General features: G+C 36.9%; 1 protein-coding gene across 2 annotated transcripts in view; it reads right to left on the bottom strand.

Annotated features, from left to right (window-relative positions):
• The window catches only part of armc4 (armadillo repeat containing 4), a 46,814-nt gene extending 30,539 nt beyond the window's left edge, over positions 1–16,275 (bottom strand). The window contains exons 1-11 of one of the 2 annotated variants that reach the window (XM_026364445.1): positions 16,210–16,275; positions 15,444–15,685; positions 14,944–15,098; positions 14,339–14,537; positions 14,083–14,189; positions 13,403–13,539; positions 11,960–12,076; positions 9,020–9,237; positions 8,223–8,372; positions 7,632–7,785; positions 392–538 (exon numbers count right to left, since the gene is read on the bottom strand). In XM_026364445.1, the coding sequence (XP_026220230.1) occupies positions 392–538; positions 7,632–7,785; positions 8,223–8,372; positions 9,020–9,237; positions 11,960–12,076; positions 13,403–13,539; positions 14,083–14,189; positions 14,339–14,537; positions 14,944–15,098; positions 15,444–15,685; positions 16,210–16,272 (1,689 nt within the window). In that variant the 5' untranslated portion in view covers positions 16,273–16,275. The remainder of the gene's footprint in view (positions 1–391; positions 539–7,631; positions 7,786–8,222; positions 8,373–9,019; positions 9,238–11,959; positions 12,077–13,402; positions 13,540–14,082; positions 14,190–14,338; positions 14,538–14,943; positions 15,099–15,443; positions 15,686–16,209) is intronic. The other variant, XM_026364446.1, reaches the window with a different exon arrangement.
• Positions 16,276–20,660: the final 4,385 nt, after the last annotated feature.

Genomic DNA, 20,660 nt, shown 5'->3' with positions numbered 1-20,660 from the left:
CAACAACTACTGATGTCAATCTCAGTTAGCATGTAGATAAGAGGGAATTCAATTATGTATTTGCATTGAGCTAATAGGCTAGTTTTTAGCACATCATGGCACGCTTTCAATGTCATTTGACTAGGATGGGACATATGTCATTCTGTTGTAGATATGTAAATGTGCTTTTTGATATGGTTAATTTATATATATTTGCTTTTGAATGTTTTAGTTTTCCTTTTGGAGGAAAATAGCCTGAACTACCAACTCTTGTCTTTCACTTGGGAAACTGCTGACCTATCTGCCAAACTGGACACCCACATTCAGGGACAAAGAGAAAAAAAACTCTGGTAATTTTTTATAGGGGGGCTGGGATAAAAAAAGGTCTAGAAACACCTGGGTTAGCACTTACTTTGCATTTAACTTCATCTGTATCCAGCAAGTTAATAAGGACTTCAAGGCCACCCACATCCCGGATGGCCAGTTGGCACGCCTCTTGCATTAAATTAAAGTCCATCATGGCACACAAAGTGAGTACAGTGGCCGTGGGGTCGCCTCCCTGAAATAACAAATGCAGAATGAACAAAAATGGCAGACAAAAAGGTAGAAAGGAGGAGTAAATGAGACATTAAATAGACCTCTGTAAAAGTGGGGATACAAATCTTCCTCTATTCCCTCACCATTTTTCAATTTGTGTACCACTCCTGCTGACACTGTTCTGTTTATACTACAGTTGGTTGTTGCTCATAATTGTGGGGTTAAACAATAATGTAAAGAAATTATTTGCTAACATAGCACTTAGCTTTGACCACAGCATTATGGCTAGAAACCATTAGATGTTGGTCCCAAGATAAAATAGGACACAATTAGTGCTAAAACCCTGAAACTAATGAAGAGTTAGCATCTGAAAAATAGAATATGTTTTGACAGTTGCCATATATACTGCCTTTTGCTTTGGTAAAGGCACACATTCACCATGGCATTGTTTTGATAAGCTTCTGCAATGTCACAACATTTATTCCATCAGAGTTGCATTCATTTTTCTCTAAGATCTTGTATTGATGATGAGAGAGTTGGACCGCTGTGCAAAGTCTTCTCCAGCACATTCCAAAGATTTTCAATGGGGTTGAGGTCTGGACTCTGTGGTCGCCAATCCATGTGTGAAAATGATGTGTCATGCTTCCTGAACCACTCTTTCACAATTTGAGCCCCCTGAATCCTGGCATTGTCATCGTAGAATATGCCCGTAAAATCATGGAAGAAAAAATCCATTATTGGAATAACCTGGTCATTCAGTATATTCATGTAGTCAGCTGACCTCATTCTTCGGGCACATAATGTTGCTGAACCTAGACCTGACCAACTGCAGCAACCCCAGATCATAGCACTGCCGCCACAGGCTTGTACTGTAGGCACTAGGCATAATGGGTGCATCACTTCACTTGCCTCTCTTCTAATCCTGATGCACCCATCACTCTGGAACAGGGTAAATCTGGACTCATCAGACCACATGACCTTCTTCTATTGAACATTTCTTAACCCAATTTTAGCAACTTCAGCAATATCCTTACTTGTTTTCTTTGCTTGATGCTTGCCAATAATTTGACTATTTGACTATTTAACTAGATTTTTACTATTTTCTTCTAAATGTAGTGACCCTTTTCTTTCAATTCAAATAATCTCCTACTATAGCTGTGAATAAAAGGAAAGCATTATGGAACTTTAAATACAGTTTTTAGGCTAGGCGCTTAGAGATAGTTATTATTCCAACAAGCAGCAATGGTATTTTCATAATTTCACATGTAGTTAGTATCATATATACCTACTACATAACTACAGTATAAAATCCAGACCAAAATCTCCTGGCAAGTGAATAATTAAATATTATTGATATCTTCCATGTATGTTCCAGGTTGCCATAAATATATATATATATATACAAATTCTCATTTAGAGGATTCAAAGACATCTCTAATATTCCAAACCTTATGCTTTATTAGCTTCACAACAATTTGACATTTTAGGAGGTTGGCGAATATAGTCTAAAGGAGGGACATGACGGGAACATCACTGAAAATGTAGCATAAATGTTGTAATGGAACTGCCATGTTCCCTATATAAAAAAAATCCTCAGCTAACCAGATACTATTCATTAATGAGACATTTAAAATCAGCACATACATTAATGATAAAAGACAACTGTATAATAACAAAATAAATAATAATAGCATCCTTTATTAATCCTTTTGGGAAAATTGTTGCTGAACAGCTGCATATAAATGGTGGTGTTACTAGGATTTCAGTGTCTTGCCCAAAGACACTTTCCCATGTAACTCATGGAAGACTGATCTACCAACTGAGCTACTGCCACTATATAAAGGTTTTACCTGTTGGAATTACATATTTCAAAGTGTGTTTAGAAGAGATTAAACTGTGTAGAGCAGAAAATTCAATTCATGAGGGGAACTTGATATTAGACACTTCAAGATGCATTTAGCTCCTTCCTTTACTGCAGGTGTCTCAGCCAGAGCTGAGGTCTTGACTTTATTGAATGGAGGTCTTATTCTAGCCTGGTTCCCCTGAAGAAGCAGAATGCATTTTCCAGTGCATTTGCTTTGATCCGAATCAGTGGATGAGTTTGTAAACTTGGAGCGTTTTCCTCTTGGTTCGGTTTCTTTACACACTAAGAAAAAGTGTACGAAAATGCGTCAAGTCAAATTACGTAAGAATGGTCTCTCCGCTTATTGGTCAGATGTGTCTGCAGCAGAACAAAAAAATAAAAAATACAGGTAGAAGGTAGAATGTTGTGGACTACTGTACGTTGTACTCAGACAACATGTTTTTGTTTGGCACACTTTCTCACCAGGACCGCACCAGAGTTCGCTAGATGTTGCGGATCAAGATATATCTGATTGATTGCGGAGAAGGTGAGGTTCCTTACAGACACCAGGTCTGTAGTCCACAACATTTTACCTTCTTTCTACATTTTCCTTTTTTTGTTCCTGTGGCAGACACATCTGACCAATAAGCGGAGAGAACGTTCTCCCATGATTTGACGTGGCGCATTTTTGTACACTGAAACAGAGGAAAACGCTCCAAGTTTACATACTCATCCACTGATTCGGACCAAAGCAAATGCACTGTGGTGTAAAAGCAACCTTAGAATCGGACTAGATATAACTGCAGGGTAGTAGTACTGAAACTGGGCTGAACACACAACCATATGTGTCAAGACCCAGATCATCAGATATTTTCACACTGAAAATAAACTTTTAGTAACTGAAATATGATTTGAAAACTATGGAGAAAGCTATGATGACATTACATTTTATGAAAGCTGTATAGTATTACTAATAGTTTGATGTAGGAAGTAAAAAACAACTAAAAGTAAGAAAATGTGCAAAACACATAATATTCAATTGTTTACCTGTAAACTATTAAAGCCTTGTGAGAATATGCTAATTGTTTAATAATTTGGAACGAGACAGATCAAATTAACTTATAATAGCTGGTAAATTTTGTCTTTAAACACAGACAAAACATGGCATTTTTCAGCTTAGCTGCCAAACTTACCATTAAAAGTCATGTGGTGCTTAATAGGGATAAAAGCTTTTTATTTATTTAATTTTGAGAAATGATTACAAAATATCACACACTACTTTACACATTACATAACATCACACAGATCTTTCATTCCTAACGCTGTAAGACTGTGCAACTCAACAGTTTAAGACAATTACTTTGAATCCATTAAATCAGAATTCTATCTGTGGCAAATCTGTAAGATATGAATAATATTTAATTATTCCCTTGCTAGGAGATTTTGGTCTGGATGTTATACTGTAGGTATCTAGTAGGTAACCTCAAAGGATACTAACTGTATGTGATAATATATATAATAGAAATACCATTGCTGCTTGTCTGAATAGTAATAATCTCTAAGCGCGAAGTCTAAAAACTGTATTTAAAGTTCTGCTTGCATGCTTTCATTTATTCACAGCTGTAGTAGGAGATTATTTGAATCGAGAAAAAAGGGTCACTACATTTAGAAGAAAACAGTAAAATAGTTGTTAAACAGAAATCTGAACCTGCCCTTTATATGTAGGGAGACTTAGGTTTAAAACCAAAGCGCAGATTTTCCCTTCTCATGTTGACATAGTAGTGTTATAATTACTAAGTTGCTGGTGTACATTTCTAAAATCATATACACTGTCCGCCAAAAAAAAGTCACCACCTGGATATAAGTAAGCAACTAGGTAAGAGCCTCCCTTGGATAATTACTTCATGGAGGATTATGCTTTAGCTGCCAACAAGTCATTTAACCCGAACTGGGCTTTGAGTAGCTTCTCATTTCTTAAACAACCATGCGAAATAGACTTCCTATGGTTGTGGAAAAGATGTTAATCTGTTTCAGAATAGTCAAATTATTGGCATGGATCTAGCAAAGAATACATCTAAGGAGAATACTGAAACTGATAAAATTAGGTTAGGAACTGTCTAATGGAAGAAGGTCTGATGAGTCCAGATTTACCCTGTTCCAGAGTGTTGGGTGGGGCGGGTGATGCCTAATGCCTACAGTACAAGCCTAGGGGGGCAGTGGGATGATCTGGGGTTGCTGCAGTTGGTCAGGTCTAGGTTCAGCAACATTATGTGCCTGAAGAATGAGGTCAGCTGACTACCTGAATATATTGAAAGACCAGGTTATTCCATCAATGGATTTTCTCTTCCCTGAAGGCATGGCTATATTCTAAGATGACAATGCCAGGATTAGAGGGGCTCAAATTGTGAAAGAGTGGTTCAGGGAGCATGACACATCATTTTCAGACAGAGATATTTTCAACAGGGTCCAGACCTTAATCCCATTGAGAATATTTGGAGTGCACTGGAGAAGACTTTGCACAGCGGTCCAAATCTCCAATCATCAAAGATCCTGGCAAAAACATTATGGCAACTCTGAATGGGAATAATGTTGTGACACTGCAGAAGCTTATCGAAACAATGCTACGGCGAATGCGATCAAAGCTAAAGGCAGTTCAACAAAATATTAGAGTTTGTGACTTTCTGTTTTGGACGGGCAGTGTATTTACTGCTCTTTTTGCACTGCTTGCACCTTAACTGTTTTGTGAGCTTCTAAACAAGTTGATTTTTGGCGTCTGGATAGTGTAGTGGTAAGATCGCCTTCCTCCATGCAGAAGACTGGGGTACGAATCCCAGCTGTGGCCTAGCTCTAGTAGGGGTCCTGAGACTAGACCTTTACACTTACCCTGACTTTGCCTTGTACCTTGTATCTCACTTGTAAGTTGCTTTGGATAAAAGCGTCTGCCAAATGACTAATTGTAAATGTAAATTTTCCTGCAGTGGGATCAATAAAGTTTGATCTTATCTTACCTTATTACATCCAAGAATAAGGCAGGTAAATTTTCTTAAAAGCCAGGTTTTCTTATAGTGCACTACACCGACACAATCACTTAGTCACAGGTCTCCAGTCTTACAGGTATAAAAATAAACACACCTAAAACCCTAAGCAAGTATTCTTACATAAATATAATTAAAACACATGTATATGTCACCTTATAAAAGGGTTAAACTTCCTAGAGTACAAACGGCTGTTAATAGTGCAAGAAAAAAGAGGGGAAAAAATCTTCTAAAATAAAACAGATATTTACCTTGGCTCATGGCAAGATTCAGCATCTGATGGTAATGATATTATAAAATTACTACTGGACAAGTCCCATAAATAACTGTGCTTTGTGGTTTCCAGACAGATAGAAATCTGGGACATGTTGGTTATTGCAGTGCTGCATCTTGTTGAAAAAGTAATGCATACACAAGCCTAAAACTCAATTTAAGATTTTGTTTATCTGAATTCACCTCTATACATATTCTTGTAAAGCAGTTTTCTTTTAGAGAGAGAAATTCCTTCCATTTTAAAAATGTCTACCTTAAAAATTTACTGTAAACACAAGTTAGAACACAAATCTGTTGGTAATATCAAGAAATTCTATGCTGTATTAAAATATGTCATGTAGATCAGTGGTCCCCAACCCCCGGGCCGCAGACTGGCACCGGTCCGTGGGTCAATTGATACCACAGAAAGAATACATAACTTACATTATTTTCGTTTTATTCATTATCTGATTCTAAACAATGTTTTATTTTTGAAGTACTGGATTCTCTCCTCCACATCTGTCTATGACTCCCTCGTAATGCATGTCAAGATACTTGCCTCGCTCATATTACCTACATCTGCTATCTTCTTAAAGGGGCTGCACCGGCTGGTAATACATAATACATTATCTCTAAATTGAAACCCCCAAGCTAGCAAAATGAACAAAAAACAAACGTCTTTGGAAAGTTTCTTTGCGCAGGATGAAAGAGCCAGTGAGGAGACAAAAGAAGAGCCTACGACTTCAAAGAAAAAGAAAGTTGGATTTAACAAACAATACCAGGAGACGTACTTGAAATATGGATTTAGTGGGACAGGTTGTTCCCACGCACCAAGCTCGCTCTGCATAATATGCATATCATTTTGATCGAAAATCCCTATATATTTAGAAAATACCAGTTCCGGTCATATCATTTTATTTCGTTGTATTTATCCGTCACACCTTAAAGGCCGGTCGTGAAAATATTGCCTGCCATTAAACAGGTCTGTGGTGCGAAAAAAGGTTGGGGACCACAGGTTGTTACAGTACATTGAGACAGCATTAATTCATTTACACAATATTTTTTCCAGCAATGAAAGTGCTGAACAAATCTGGTCTAAAGGAAATTACTGCAGAAGTAATTGCATATAATCTGTCTACATGAACTGCCCAGATACATATATACAGTAATAGGATCCACCAAGTGAGACATAATAATTCCTAAAGTCCAGTGGTCATTGTTATAGTTCTCTATTCTTTTCTTTCCATGTTTTGAAACATTAATAGTCATGTCCTGTCAGACCTATAAGACATGCAACTTCATGCTTCTTTGGTCTAAGGTAAACAATGTGTGCAGCTGCTATTGTCAGACAGCTCTTTTCTCCGTAACCTTGGTTTGCATGTGCAAACAAACAGGCCTGTGTCAGAAACCAGGAATCCAAAGGCCAAGCCAACCACTTCAATAAGCATCTTTCTACAAAGCATGATTTTAAATAGGAATAATCTATGTAATTTAATCCTCTTTTTAACTTAGTAGTACCTTTATATGACTGAGACAGACAGCCAGATGGAAGTATGTGACTGGAAAATGATCTTCTGTGACATTAGCTATCTTAAGTGCTTTTTTTGAGTGTCATGGCAAGGGTGTATGAACACTTATGTACATGTGATTTCACGTTCAATTTTATTTTTAATAAATTTGCAAAGATTTTAAACAAACTTCTTTCACATTATCATTATGGGGTACTGTTTGTAGAATTTTGAGGAAAATTATGCATTTAATCTATTTTGGAATAAGGCTTAACAAAATGTGGAAGAAGTTATGTGCTGTGAACACTTTCGAGATGCACTGTTTAATTTTCCACACACTGCAATCTAGAGGTTTTTGAATATAAATACTGATTGAGGTTAGCATTATTATTCTTGTACAGATGAAAAAAGCATGTACTTTACCGTTAACTTGTTTGTTGTGGGATGCTGTCACAGTAAAGGATGATTTTCCCATACCTTAAGGTACTTGACCAGTTTCTGGATCTGCCAGTATTCAGCAGGCAGGTCTGTGTTACTCTCTGGACGGCGCTCTGCCTGCTCCTCTTCTTCCTCACTTTCAGATGAACTCTCACTGAAAAGTTCCACTGGAAGTGCTCTTCCTGGGGTTTTACTGAACAAAAAAAGCAGTTTTTACAAAAGTTGCCGTTCTGCTAAGGTGTGGAAAAGTGTAATACCTATGTAATACATATACACACAACAAATGAAATATAATAGTATGAAATCAAATGAAAAAAACAACATGATCATCCCACACAAAGAGACCTATTACAAATTTTGAAATTCAATTGTCAAGTCTAAACCTCCCCAGAATATTAGCAACAGGTAAATAAAGACTGGAATAAAATCACTGAATGACTGAAGTCGCCATCATATAATATCATTCACCACATGTTTTCAGCACATGGACTGATACGTTCCAAAACAAACTTTAATACTAATAAGAAAAGCATTACTTCTTATTATCAATATCGGTTGACCTCAAGTTCTTCCTGCCTCTGTCTAAAGAAAGACCCTGTTTTACATTCTAATAAAGGAGAGGACACTTACATTTTCTGAGAGGACACACGTCCATGTAAAGAGGACACAGAGAATTCTGCTTTCATCTTGCTCTTGGCTGCGAGTCCCAGCTTTTTATTCTGTATTTCACCAGACTTCTCCTCTCCTGATCTCTTACTAGGGTTTGCTTCTTCTGTTTTACTGTAATGATGTGAAATAAGAGTCATTATGCCTGTTTCTAATTTGAAAATTATTCTTTATATAACATAATCATTATTTAACAATTGGAGTTGAGAGTTCAAATGGGTTTTCAGAAACTGAGATACTTTTATCCTGAGCCAGTTTCTCCTGAAATTGGTATCACAGATATCACAAGATACAGCTGCAACAACTTCAATCAATCAAAGCCTATATGCAATAGATCTTTTAGAGCCCGTTTGCCAAGTGTTCTGTGAGTAATTGGGCAGTTTCCACACTATGGATGATTTTATTAACACAGGTCACTGTGAAATATTTGCACTTTCTCTAATATTTAGAAACCATTTAATCATTGTTGTAGTTTGTCTCCTGGAAGATACACTGAAAATATGAATCCATGCAGTAATTATCCAATAAGAGGCTCTTACCTATTTATTTAGTTTAGTAGTTTAGTTTTCTCCGTTTTTTTATTAAGACGGGCAGTGTACATTAAACACATACAGTATGTTCAGGCTTGCCATCACCATTATCTGAAGTGCTTCTTTTCAGCAAGTTGAATCCCCACCACTCATACATAGTAAGCATAGTAAGCATAGTACATAGTAGCCTGAAGATATTTCGGTCATATCTTCTAAAGAATCATGACATACCCACATAGAGACAAGAGAACAAGATTCTTCCATCTTGGACAAGGTTCATATGTCTTCTCGCCATCTGCCTCGATAGGCATATGCTGTTGTCTAGCCTTGTTATCCACATTATTTTCCTGTTGTTCGTAAGACCTCTGGGGTTGGCCTTGTTCCTCTGCATCAACTGATTCCACATGCTCGATCATTTGTGTTAAATGCATTTCTTGAACTGCAAAATCCTGTTAGTAAGGGGGAAATGACAGAGGCTGAAGAGTAAGGAAAAGGACTTGCCCAGAAATGCTACTGGTGAGCATTGTATACTATAAATTCCACCAGTAAAACTGTAAATACTTGGGTTGAGCCCTAATAAAACAAAATAATTCTAATGTTCTAATGTTCATTGGTGCTTCTTCTAAATCTGTGCACCATTTTCCACCCACCATCTTATATGGTGCCTCGGTTTATTTGAGACAAAAGTGTTGGCTATTTCATTCCAAAAGGATACATATTAAAAATACAGAACAGTCTCACTGACACATGAAATACATAAAATTGCCTGTGCTCAACAGTATGCAGGCCCACGTGACAATTCAGTATTTATTAAGGTATTGGAATTAAATAACAATTCTTCAAAACTTTACACAGAATAGTTCCCCTTTTGGTTATTAAAAGGTGTATTGTTTCTTTTTATTAAAAATAGTCTTAAAGTCACTGTTATTTAATTCTTTTTTTTTTTTAAAGTTCAGAATATTTAGCATGTTCAATATCGCCTGCTAAAAACATACTTTAGATGCAGGTGTTTTAGACAACCTCTTTCCAATCTGCCTTTTATTTCTAAAATCCTTGAAAAATAATTAGCGAAGCAATTGTGTGACCACATGCATAGGATTATTCCTATGATCTATATCTATATGATCATTTTCAGACAGGAGTTTTTTCACAAGGATTTCCCCTTAAGCCTACCCTTTAAAAGTAAACAGGGTGTCTACATACTTGATACACAAGTAGACCTGCACTAAAAGTGAAGTGCCCTATTGGGATAATGTGGTGAAATTAGGTTTTTTTAAGATATGCTTATCATAAGTCAATCATATCTAAGTGTGTTACATCTAAGGAGATTAATTTTAAATCCTATGCCAATGAAAAAAACCTAATGGAGGAGATAATTTTGGTCAATACACATTTTTTGATTAATTTAAGGCTTAAGGGGTTATTGTGACAACACCCATCATTAGTCTAGTCTAGAAATAACAAATGTGTGCACTAGTATTTCATCTCACTATGAAACAGGATGCTCCTCATTTTAGTGTAGCAATTTTTTTCCAGTGAAGAAGGCAGATCTAGAGATTCTTTTTACATGCAAAGGTAAAGTGCCCAAATTTTGCAAAATCCACATTCTGGTCATTTTTGGTACATTTATATGGCTCTATGCTGCATGTAGACAAACACCAAGTATGTAGTGCACTTCATCCTTTTTTTTAAATTTTCTGGTTTTGTAGAAACTAGTCTCTGAGTGGTCCATTCAACATTTGCCTTCGACATTTTTAGACTTGCTGCTTACTATAATCTACACAGCTTTAGAGCATGACAGTGTACATTTGATAAAGCCTTTAGTTAGAGCTGTCTTAGGTGACTCTAAACCATCTCTTATGTATGCTGCTGAGTCTAGTTCTACTTGAGATTTATTCCGTTAAAGAGAGATTTTCATGCTCGCCTAGTATTGATTCAACATGGATTTGTTAGGTTTTCTATATAATTCTTAAAGGTCCTAACCTTGCTATGTAAACTGGAAGTTGCTTTTGGATGAATAGTGAAACATTTCTATCTAACAAGACCAGCTGCAATGACTCAACTTCCAGATAACATCACCTGGATGACGGAAAATCTTCACAAACATCTGACTATGTAAAGTGCCTTGAGAGAATTTCTGATGATTTAGCGGCATAACTGAATTTTTCAATTAAACTCAATATATTGGTCTTGGTTTAGACTTGGCTTAACTGAAGTTTTTTAGTTTTTTTTCATTAAGGAAAGCAAAGTTTTGACCTGGAAATGGCTAAACGAAAAGTCCAAGGATCGCCAAAGTTATTATAGTTCCTCTCAGGGGAAACATAAAGGTCTGTACCAAATTGTTCCAGTAGGTATTTAGCTAGCTGTACATGTTAACATTTGCTATTGGGGCTTGAGGAAAAGTCAAGAAACCACCCACCAAAGATATAAGGATCACTGAAGATCTATGGCAATCCAGTACTTGCAGAGATATATCAGTTTGGACTAAAGAGGTAGACTGACATTGCCAAAGATAGAGCCAAAAGAAAAGAGTAAACATGAATGGCAGTAATAGAAACTTTGCCTTGTGTACTAACTTTCCAAATAAATTCTAACGTGGAAAATCTTAATATTTAAATTCAGAATTCATGCTTGTTTTGTTTTATTTGTGTTGACTTGAACCTTTGTCTTAAAAGTTCTGGGAAATAATCTGGCCACTCACACTGCTCACTTTGCTCGAACAGATATATAATTATTTTTGCTTTAAGAATAAGATATACACTAGACTGCACTAGACCAGACCATCAATATCCTTTCCATTTTGCATTGCACATATCTAAGGTCTATACATAGCAGTGAGCAGTAAGGGGTCATTAAAGGCTCTGATGAACTTATGATGCCACATTTAGTGTTTTGATGTTAGAACACAGAGGCAGATGCAGAAAGTTTTCAACACACTGACAACCAGAAAGTAGCTCACCTGCATGGAATAGCATAGGAACTGACTACACAATCCTAACTCTTCATGAATATGAATCACACGGCAATTGAGATCAAATCAGTGTTAGACAAAAAACCTTGTTCATAGGACAAAGACACCGGCAAATCTTTGCCTTAGGAGCTAACCTAAGGCTACAAAAATGATGTCTTAACGTGTTGATGATAATTGTAGCTGCCTGTTTTCAACTGTACCTGTTTGTTTATGTTCTCGGCAAAATTATGCAAGCTGTTCTTCAGAAGTGTTAGCAGGTCCTTGAATACCTCACTTGTTCTCTCATAGCCACTTTCCTGCCCCATCTGTTTTATGCCCTGTGAAAACAAAGAGAAAATATACCTATCAATTCTAAAAACCACAATTGTAATATCACCCACATGTCAGCTGGAATATCTGTGTGTAAGAAAGCTCAGACTATCTGTAGGCAGCCTCAAAGAGGAAGTGTAAAACCACCAAATTAGGCCTAAGATACTATTGCCCTTTGGGATTACTGATGCATTAATGTTGTTTTTTCACATTATCAGAATTATTTCCACTGAGACAAACTCTGGGACAAAGCCAAAAGCCTCACAAGTGAGGGAAAGGAGAGTTGTGGAAACAGTGGAAGCAAAGATGCTGCATGAGGTACATTTTGGCTCAAAAAGTGATCCCCTCTTAGAGTCATAACTCAGTCAAATCTCAACGCATATACATATATCATACAGTGTGACTTACACTTCTAATGGATTTCATTATTTCTGATGCCCATCTCAAGTACACAGCCATAAACAAGTTAAAACATAGACACAACAAAATCATTTTATTTGGCAGCATGAAAGTAATGCAGTGACAGTGGTCTGTACACCCATGGGTGCACTGCCAAAAAGGAGTGCTGACAGCTATTGTAGCATACTTTTAATTACACAAATTTGCCACAATGTAAATAAATACAGGGTATAAATTTTGCTTAAAAAAGACTACTTGCATTTGCAATAAAAATGATTCAACCCCATATGATAGTCTGAGTGGTTCGATTCCCGGTTCCTTCTGGCTACTTGCTGAGGTGTCAGACAAGGGACTGAAATCCCGTAGTAGCACCGGCATACCATCTGGCAGCTGTCCAACCACAATTTTCATAAGGGCATGAACAAAGTATTCATTATTATTTTCAGAATTGTTAATCTTATTAATAATACTGAAGAGAAATCCAATTTTTTCCCAACAAGAGAACAGACAACATTATTCAACCCCATAATATTTTGTTGAGCAGCCTTTGGCCACTATGAAAAATTATTATTGCTATTATTATTTTCATTAGAAAAAGTTAGTTAGAGTAAATTGCTTGGGATTGTTTTCTTGCCATAAAACCCAGTTAAAACCTTTGGTTTATGCACTGAGGGCATGCCAGACTTTTGGAATGGTATTCTTTTTTATCATGCAAACAACCATACATGACAGCATTCATATACTTACAGTCAGCATTGCTATCCCTGGGATAACTTTCCCAGTACACCAGCATTCTTAAAAGCAAAGTGAGGTTTGCAGCAGCAATCTTTTGGTAAGAGTTCCCAAAAGTCACATTTTACATTGAGCTGATAAAAAAGGACAAGCAACTCAAGGCAAATGCTGTAGTCAGTAATGCTTTCTCTTCATAGTCTTACCCCATTGAGAAAAACTCCAGCGTTGCTGCAGGTAATGTAGAGTTTTTCAGTGTCATAGGGCTCAATTACAAGGTAAAACATTTCACCATGCACCTGCCTCCACAGAGGGGCACGACAGCCATTTAAAAACTCATAATCTAAAAGAACAAGAAAAAAGTGAACAAGTTTAAACCCACAAACATTTAGCTGCAAACTTCATAACATGTAGTGCAACATGGGAACAATTACAACAGCTCTGTCCCCATTTGGCAAACTCAAAAAGTTTGAGTCGTTTTTGTCAGTCAAAGTTGCTCTAGTCCACACCTACAAACTAATTCTAAGTAATTTTCATAACAAGTCTCCAGGTATGCTAGCACCTGACTCCAGTTAGCTTTCTTTGAGGTCATTATTACAAGGTTTCAAATAAATTTTCCACTATCACTATGAGGTTTGTATGATTGTTCTCAATAAAGACATGAAAGATCAGAATTTTAGGCACACCATTTTTGTTAATACTTAGACTTAGATGAAGATCAGATAACATTTTATGACATATCAATGTAGATCATATATTTTTTCTATATTTTTATTGTTTTCATTGCAATGTAACAAACAGCACGTACTGACTGAGTAATTACACTGTAAGAATATCCAGAATTAGTGTTCCTTGCAGCCCAGTAAAATGTAAAGATAATTCAAACCTGATGTGTATTGAACAGACTTCAACAACCTATTTTCGCCTTTACTGCAGAATTGTTTCAACAACTCCACTTCAGTTTTCACTGCAGTAGGGTCGAGCCTGACTTGTCTGTAATGAAAATGTAGAAAAACTTTTCTGTTACAATCAGAAACAAGCATATGTAAAACTAGGTGTATCTGAGAGAGGAAAGCTGTGCAGTATGGATGGGTAATCTGTTTAAAATTTAAAGTTGCAGGAGATAAAAGAGAAGCACCTACTCTGATATTTTTTCTAATAGCTTGTTGAGGAGTTGTTTGTCAATATTTTGGAGCAAGTGAAACAGCATGACCTTGACCTCTGAGTCAAGTCTCTCATCTTTCCCTTTGTCTTCCAGAAGCAGGGCATCAGTATCATCTTCTCTCTCCAGGACCTTTGCAAAGCCAGTACCTAGAATCTTAACTAAAGGGTCTCTATTTTCTAAACAAAAAAGAGGTTAGACTTATCTTAATGTTAAGATTCATATGCTGATCACAGTGGTTGAAAAAAAATAGTTTATGTGATACAGCAGGTTCTAAATTTACTGTATTTCTTCCACAGACATTTCTTTTCTCAAACTTAGCCAACATTTAGTCTCTATAAAACCTCCACCAAATAAGTTATACCACATATATGGCATTATGTGTATCCTTCATTCAGACAAATACTTCTGATACTGATCTTATTGTATATCTTTTTGAAGGTGACCCCATATCTGTAAAGAATAACTAATCGATTGGTTTCAGAAGACCGACAAACTGTGCCTGTGGAGAATGGAAACATGTTGGTGGCTGGACTACTTAAGATAAAAATTAGTTATTTAGACTTCATCTGTTGTCGTGCTTACCTTCTAGACATGCTCGAATCTCATCCAGTTTCTTATCTGCCAGATTAACTAGTTTAGAGAGCTGGCTGAAGCTGCGTACATAAACAGTAGGAGGGGAGAGCAGCAACAAAGGATGGCCTTTACTGTCTTTCTCAGAAGACTGTACACCTAAGTTACTGAGGAAAAAAATAAAACACTATTATCACTATTATAATTTATTTTGTAGTAGATTATAAACGTAACTGAGGAGTCTGTTATTTTCATTTTACTATGTCTTTGCTTCTGAGCCACAATCACAAAGCAAACCACACACTTAGAGCAGACCAGAACCTTCTAATGAAATAAAATAGAATGTTCACAGTATTACTTAAAAATAAAATTATATATTAAAACTATAGCCTACTGCTTTGAATATAGCCAGATTAAATACATTTGGGCATCACAGTAACAGCATATCCTGTGCAGACATGTGATACTAAAAGCACTTGCCAGCTAGCTGCCTGCCTCATGATTACACTAACCTGATGTCATAGTCTGTTTTGAAATCAGATGCCACTAAAGTGGTTCTCCACTGGAGTGGCTCATCGAACACATGCTCTGCCTCCTGTGGGTGTTGAGAGTTGAACTGCTCAACAAAGCACAGGATTTCTTCCAACAAGGACTCATTCATCGGTGTAAATGCCAGTTTTCCAGTACCAGAGCTGGCTGTAGTCCACTGGGCTGCCCTGCTCAGCAATATTCCCATTTTATCAGCTGGAATAGTCTGAAATTGAACAATGACGCAATAGTAAATGGTGTGTGTGGATAATAAAGGCTCAGCATAATTTTACACTACCCTCTATTGCACATTTTAATAACTTGAGTTGAGATGCATTGCAATGCATACAATTTATTATTATTATTAAATTATGAATCAATCATGGAAATAACTATACAGTATGTTTATTTTTGTAGCATCTTTCTAAATCACATATCTCAAAGTGCTTACTAGAGACTTACTAGAGACTTATCCCAGTTGAGCACAGCAATCATGTTTGTAGTAGCTCATTAGGTGACTAGTTCACTTTAACTATGCTAATTAACGCTTGTTCAGTTAGCTGGCGTTTGCTAACTGGACTCCAGTTAACAAGCTGTTAGCTATCTAGTTCATCCTTAGCTTACGTCAACGCTAAGCTACAACATTATCTAGTACAATTTTAATGTTCAGCGTTTCCTCATTAACATAAAATAAAGTGTGTTTGTACCATTATCTATTACATCCATCTGTGAACTTAAATACAAACCTACCGTGAATTTCAGGCAGCTTTTCCCTTTCAAAACGTTTACAAATGTGTTATCAGCTGTGTCCATGGAAACGACAAGCGCACGTTCTGTCCCCTACACGCCGTCCTGTTGCTATGATACAGATACACACAACGGAAAGCGAGTTTAGTCAAAAATCACCAAACCTGAAATTTGATCAGCGAGAAATGAGATTTGTGCAAACACAGAAAGGATAATACAGTAAAAAAAAAATGAAATGCAGTGCCATACAGAATTGTTATCACATAATATTTATTTAAATACGGTGGTATACTTTTAATACTTTGCATTTGCAATATATCAAGGCTAGCTTTTGTCCATGACTTGACTCGTTTTGAGTGGGGTATGGTCTCTCTCTGTAGAATTAGCATGGCAGTATTCAGGCACTGGATTGTAATAAATATTGTGTTTCCTTTTTATTGCTCTCTCCAAGGCATTTAACACTGTTGATCACATACTTTTAATTAAATCTTTTTTTTTATAAATTGTCATGTCAGACCAAGCCACTTATTTGTTTGTTAAGTGTCTCTCAAATAAAGCACAATGTGTATAATAGACTTGTTCTAACTCATCCTTCCTAAGAATTTCTAAGGGAGTGCTGCAGGGCTTGTTCTAAGGACCAATTTTGTTCTCTATTTATATTAATAATCTATGTGACATCCTCTCAAATGCCTTGCATCATTTTATGCCGATGACACAGTACTTTTTTGCTGTTCCTCTTTACTTGCCTAGGCCTTAGAGTCTTACAATCGACTTTTAAAATTTAAATTAGAAAAATAAATGTAAAGCGTGACTGCAAGGTCAGAGACTCTAAATATTCAACAAGCATGATAGTAATTATTTTTAGAGAATATTTGAGAGCCTATTTCCTCTCTCACTGCTGGCACTGTCCTGCAGACAAACACTGGGCAGTGAAAACCCCTGATATTCTCTGTTTAGACAACAAATTAGTTGACTCAGTTCAGAGTTAATAAATCTTATAGCAGTCAAGAAAGGCTCAGTATCTTAAGCCTTATTTTTTCATATGTTTCCAGAAGAACAACCATATGTGCAGCACTCCACCAATCAGGCCGGACAGAACTCAACTCTGTGAATGTCCTTGAGTTGTCAAGACAGGGACCAGACTTGAACCCCATTAAACATCGCTGGAGAGATCTAAAAATGGTTATACACCGTTGTTCCCTGTCCAACCTGAGGAAGCTTGAGAGGTACTGCATAGAAGAATGGAAGAAACTGCCTAAAAAATAGGTGTGCCAAGCTATCATTCCCAAAAACACTTGAGGCTGTAATTGATGCTAAAGGTGCTTCAACAAAGTATTGAGCTAAGACTGTGAATACTTACGTATGATTTTTTTTATTTTTTATTTTTAATACATTTGCAAAGATTACAATCCTATTTTATTTTGACATTATGGGGTATTTTTGTAGAATTATGAGGAAAATAATGAATTTAATCCATTTTGGAATAAGGATGTAACATAACAAAATGTAGAAAAAGTGCACTGTAAATACTATCTGGATGTTTGTCTGTCTGTGTATGTCAGCATTGTGATAGACTAGTGACCTGTCTAGGGTGTACCCCGCCTCTTGCCTCATGACAGCTGGAATTGGCTCCAGCACTCCCATGACCCTTAAGAGGACAAGAAATAGGATAATAGATAACCCTAACCCTAACTAGTATGTGTGTCTTACAATGGACAAGATATTGCTCCACCATGTATTCTAGCTTTTCCTCTTTTTGTAAGCTCACAGGCACAGATACAAAATTTGGGATCACTTAAAAATTTTCTTGTTTTCCAAGGAAACACACACGAAATTAGAATTAGAATAGAAAATATAGCAAAAGAACAGGACATGCTGACATTGTCAGAGTTAGAAATAATGATTTAGATGGAGATAATTGTTCAAACTTTGCCTGCACCAAAAAAAAAAAGACACCTTTTGCAGAAAGTACAGCCTGGCAGACCTTAGGCATTCGAGCTGTTAATTTTGATAGCTTTCCTTCCTTAAGGTCCCTTTCACTCTGTACATTCTCAGTCAGTTTCACTCTCACTTAGTTTTCTTTACCCACACTCACCTACTGTCCATCTAAGTAATCAGATGCCAACATGTTATTTAGCTTTGGGTACACATGTATTGCTAGATTGTCCCATCAGAGCAAAAATTCCCCTGTCTCATTTCCCAGCAGTTTTCTTAATTACCTACTGTATTAGTGTGTTGTATTATTTGCCTCTTAATTTATGTTGGATCTCATTAGAACCTGTCCCCACACAAAATGTTTATCTTGTCATAGCATGGATCTTTGATGTCAATTCTCCTCTGCTCTGTTCACCTTTTTATTAACTATGATAGCAGTTCCAGTTTGAATGGATTGAATTCAATAACACTTACCTGCACTAACCTGTACCACAGTGGCAAGATTCTTGTCTTAGTGAAGTGGACAAATGACAGTCAGTTACACAATATTGTCATGTTAGGACAACCTTGCAATATTACTATACAGTGTCAAGCAAAAGTATGTGAATCCTTTGAGGTTACATAGAGTTTTGCATGAATTGGTCATAAAATGTGCTCCAATCTTGATCTAACTCACAACAATACAAAAACACAGTCTGCTGAAAATAATAGTACACAAACATTATATGTTGTCATGTTTTTATTGAACTTAACATGTAAACATTCACAGTGCAGGGTGGAAAAAGTCACTAAGACAAGAGCTGGCTTGTTTAACCAGTTTGTCAAGCCTCTTTCTATCTGCTCCTGCCTCAGAAGACCATTAAAAATGACTAATGCCATTGCTGTGTTGAAGAAGGTCTATAGGAGTGTCCTTATGAGATAGAACCTCCTCTGGCCCTTTCTGGAAAGTGCAGCAGTGTTTGCAGTTGAGATGAACTAGGTATTATTCTCACAATGTCCATAACTTGGATGTTCACTGGTTTTAGAGAGGGGTGTCTGCGCCTGCAGAAATCCACCACTACCGCTTTGCCCCTACCTGTGTTGATCTGAAGGTGATTTTTGTAGACACCAGTCTAGAAATACCTGGATCAGTTCTCTGACCTCCCTGTTATTCTCATTTGAGAAGAGGCTGACAATAGCAGAGCCATGAAAAAACATCTGAAGGCAACTGTTGCAAGAGTCGTACAGAAGTAGTAAATGTGATTTATAGGGCAAAAGTAAAATATGTATTTGTACAGTTCATGTATTCATGTGTTCTCCCACCTCGTCTTGTCTACTAGATAAGTGTCTCTAACCTATGTAAGAACCCAGACTGATTTCTACTGAAAAGAAAATCATATTGGATATGAAACAAACCAAATGGATCAATGTGGAGCACATTTCTTAAAGTGTTGGTGATTGGTGATCCCAATAAAAGGGAGTATACTATATTACACCTGGGTAAAATTCAATGTTATTCAGACACAATTAAACACAGATCTTGCCTCTCTTTCTTTTCTTTTCCTTCAGCTGATAGCTCATCTGCCTCCTTTTGCTTCAGCTCTCCAGTGTAATTATTATTCTGAAAGTGCAGTCTGAGGCCATCCACCTGTGCCTATCCTTTACTCACTAACACTTACAGTGTAGCTCTAATACAATTTGACTTTTGCTTTATAACCTCTCCAAGAGACATTCCCATTCAGACTTTAGACTATGGGCATTTCCCATTTTTCCTTAGGCCTTAATTGCTTCCTGGGTTGCTGCATGACCACTTCCCACCATGAACACCTATGACCTGTGGATGACTGCTGAGAACTCTTCTTCTTTTTCATCCCTTTCTTCATCTCTTCCCTCATCCATAAAACATCAACAATTTAGGCAACTTTATAAAATCCAAACAATTCAATTTTATTTATATGGCACCAAAGAACAACAAAAATAGACCTTGCAGAACAAAATACTGCAATACAGAAATATATACTGTAAAAAACCCAACAATCCCACTTAAGCAAGTGGAAAGGAAAAACTCCTTTTAACAGAAGAAACCTCCAGTAGAATCAGGCTCAGGGTGGGCGGCCATCTGCCTTAATTGGTTGGGTTGAGTGGAAAGAGGAGAGATAAAAGAAAAGCAGGCAACAAAAGAACAAGAAGCAGCAAAAACACTGGGCAGATTGGTAAGGTAGGGCTCGCAACTGCACTCTGGAATTATACAGCTCAGAGGCCAGGGATACCTGCAGAAAAGTACAGGGAGAAGGAGACAGAAGGAGAATACACAACTACAGGAGAAAGAAGACACAAAGTTAATGTCATGCAATAGTGGCATATAAGTGGAGAGAGGGGAGGAGCTGAGTTTATTGTGAGAGGTTCCCGACCAGACTAACTGATAGCAGCATAAGTAAGAGATGGTTCAGAGTCACCTGAACCAGCACTAACTATAGGCTTTTTAAAAAAGGAAAGTTTTAGGCCTAGTCTTAAATGTTAAGAGGGTGTCTGCCCCCCCA

Source organism: Anabas testudineus, chromosome 2 (assembly GCF_900324465.2).
Source record: "Anabas testudineus chromosome 2, fAnaTes1.2, whole genome shotgun sequence".
Classification (NCBI taxonomy): domain Eukaryota; kingdom Metazoa; phylum Chordata; class Actinopteri; order Anabantiformes; family Anabantidae; genus Anabas; species Anabas testudineus.
This window is presented reverse-complemented; position numbering and strand designations above follow the sequence as displayed.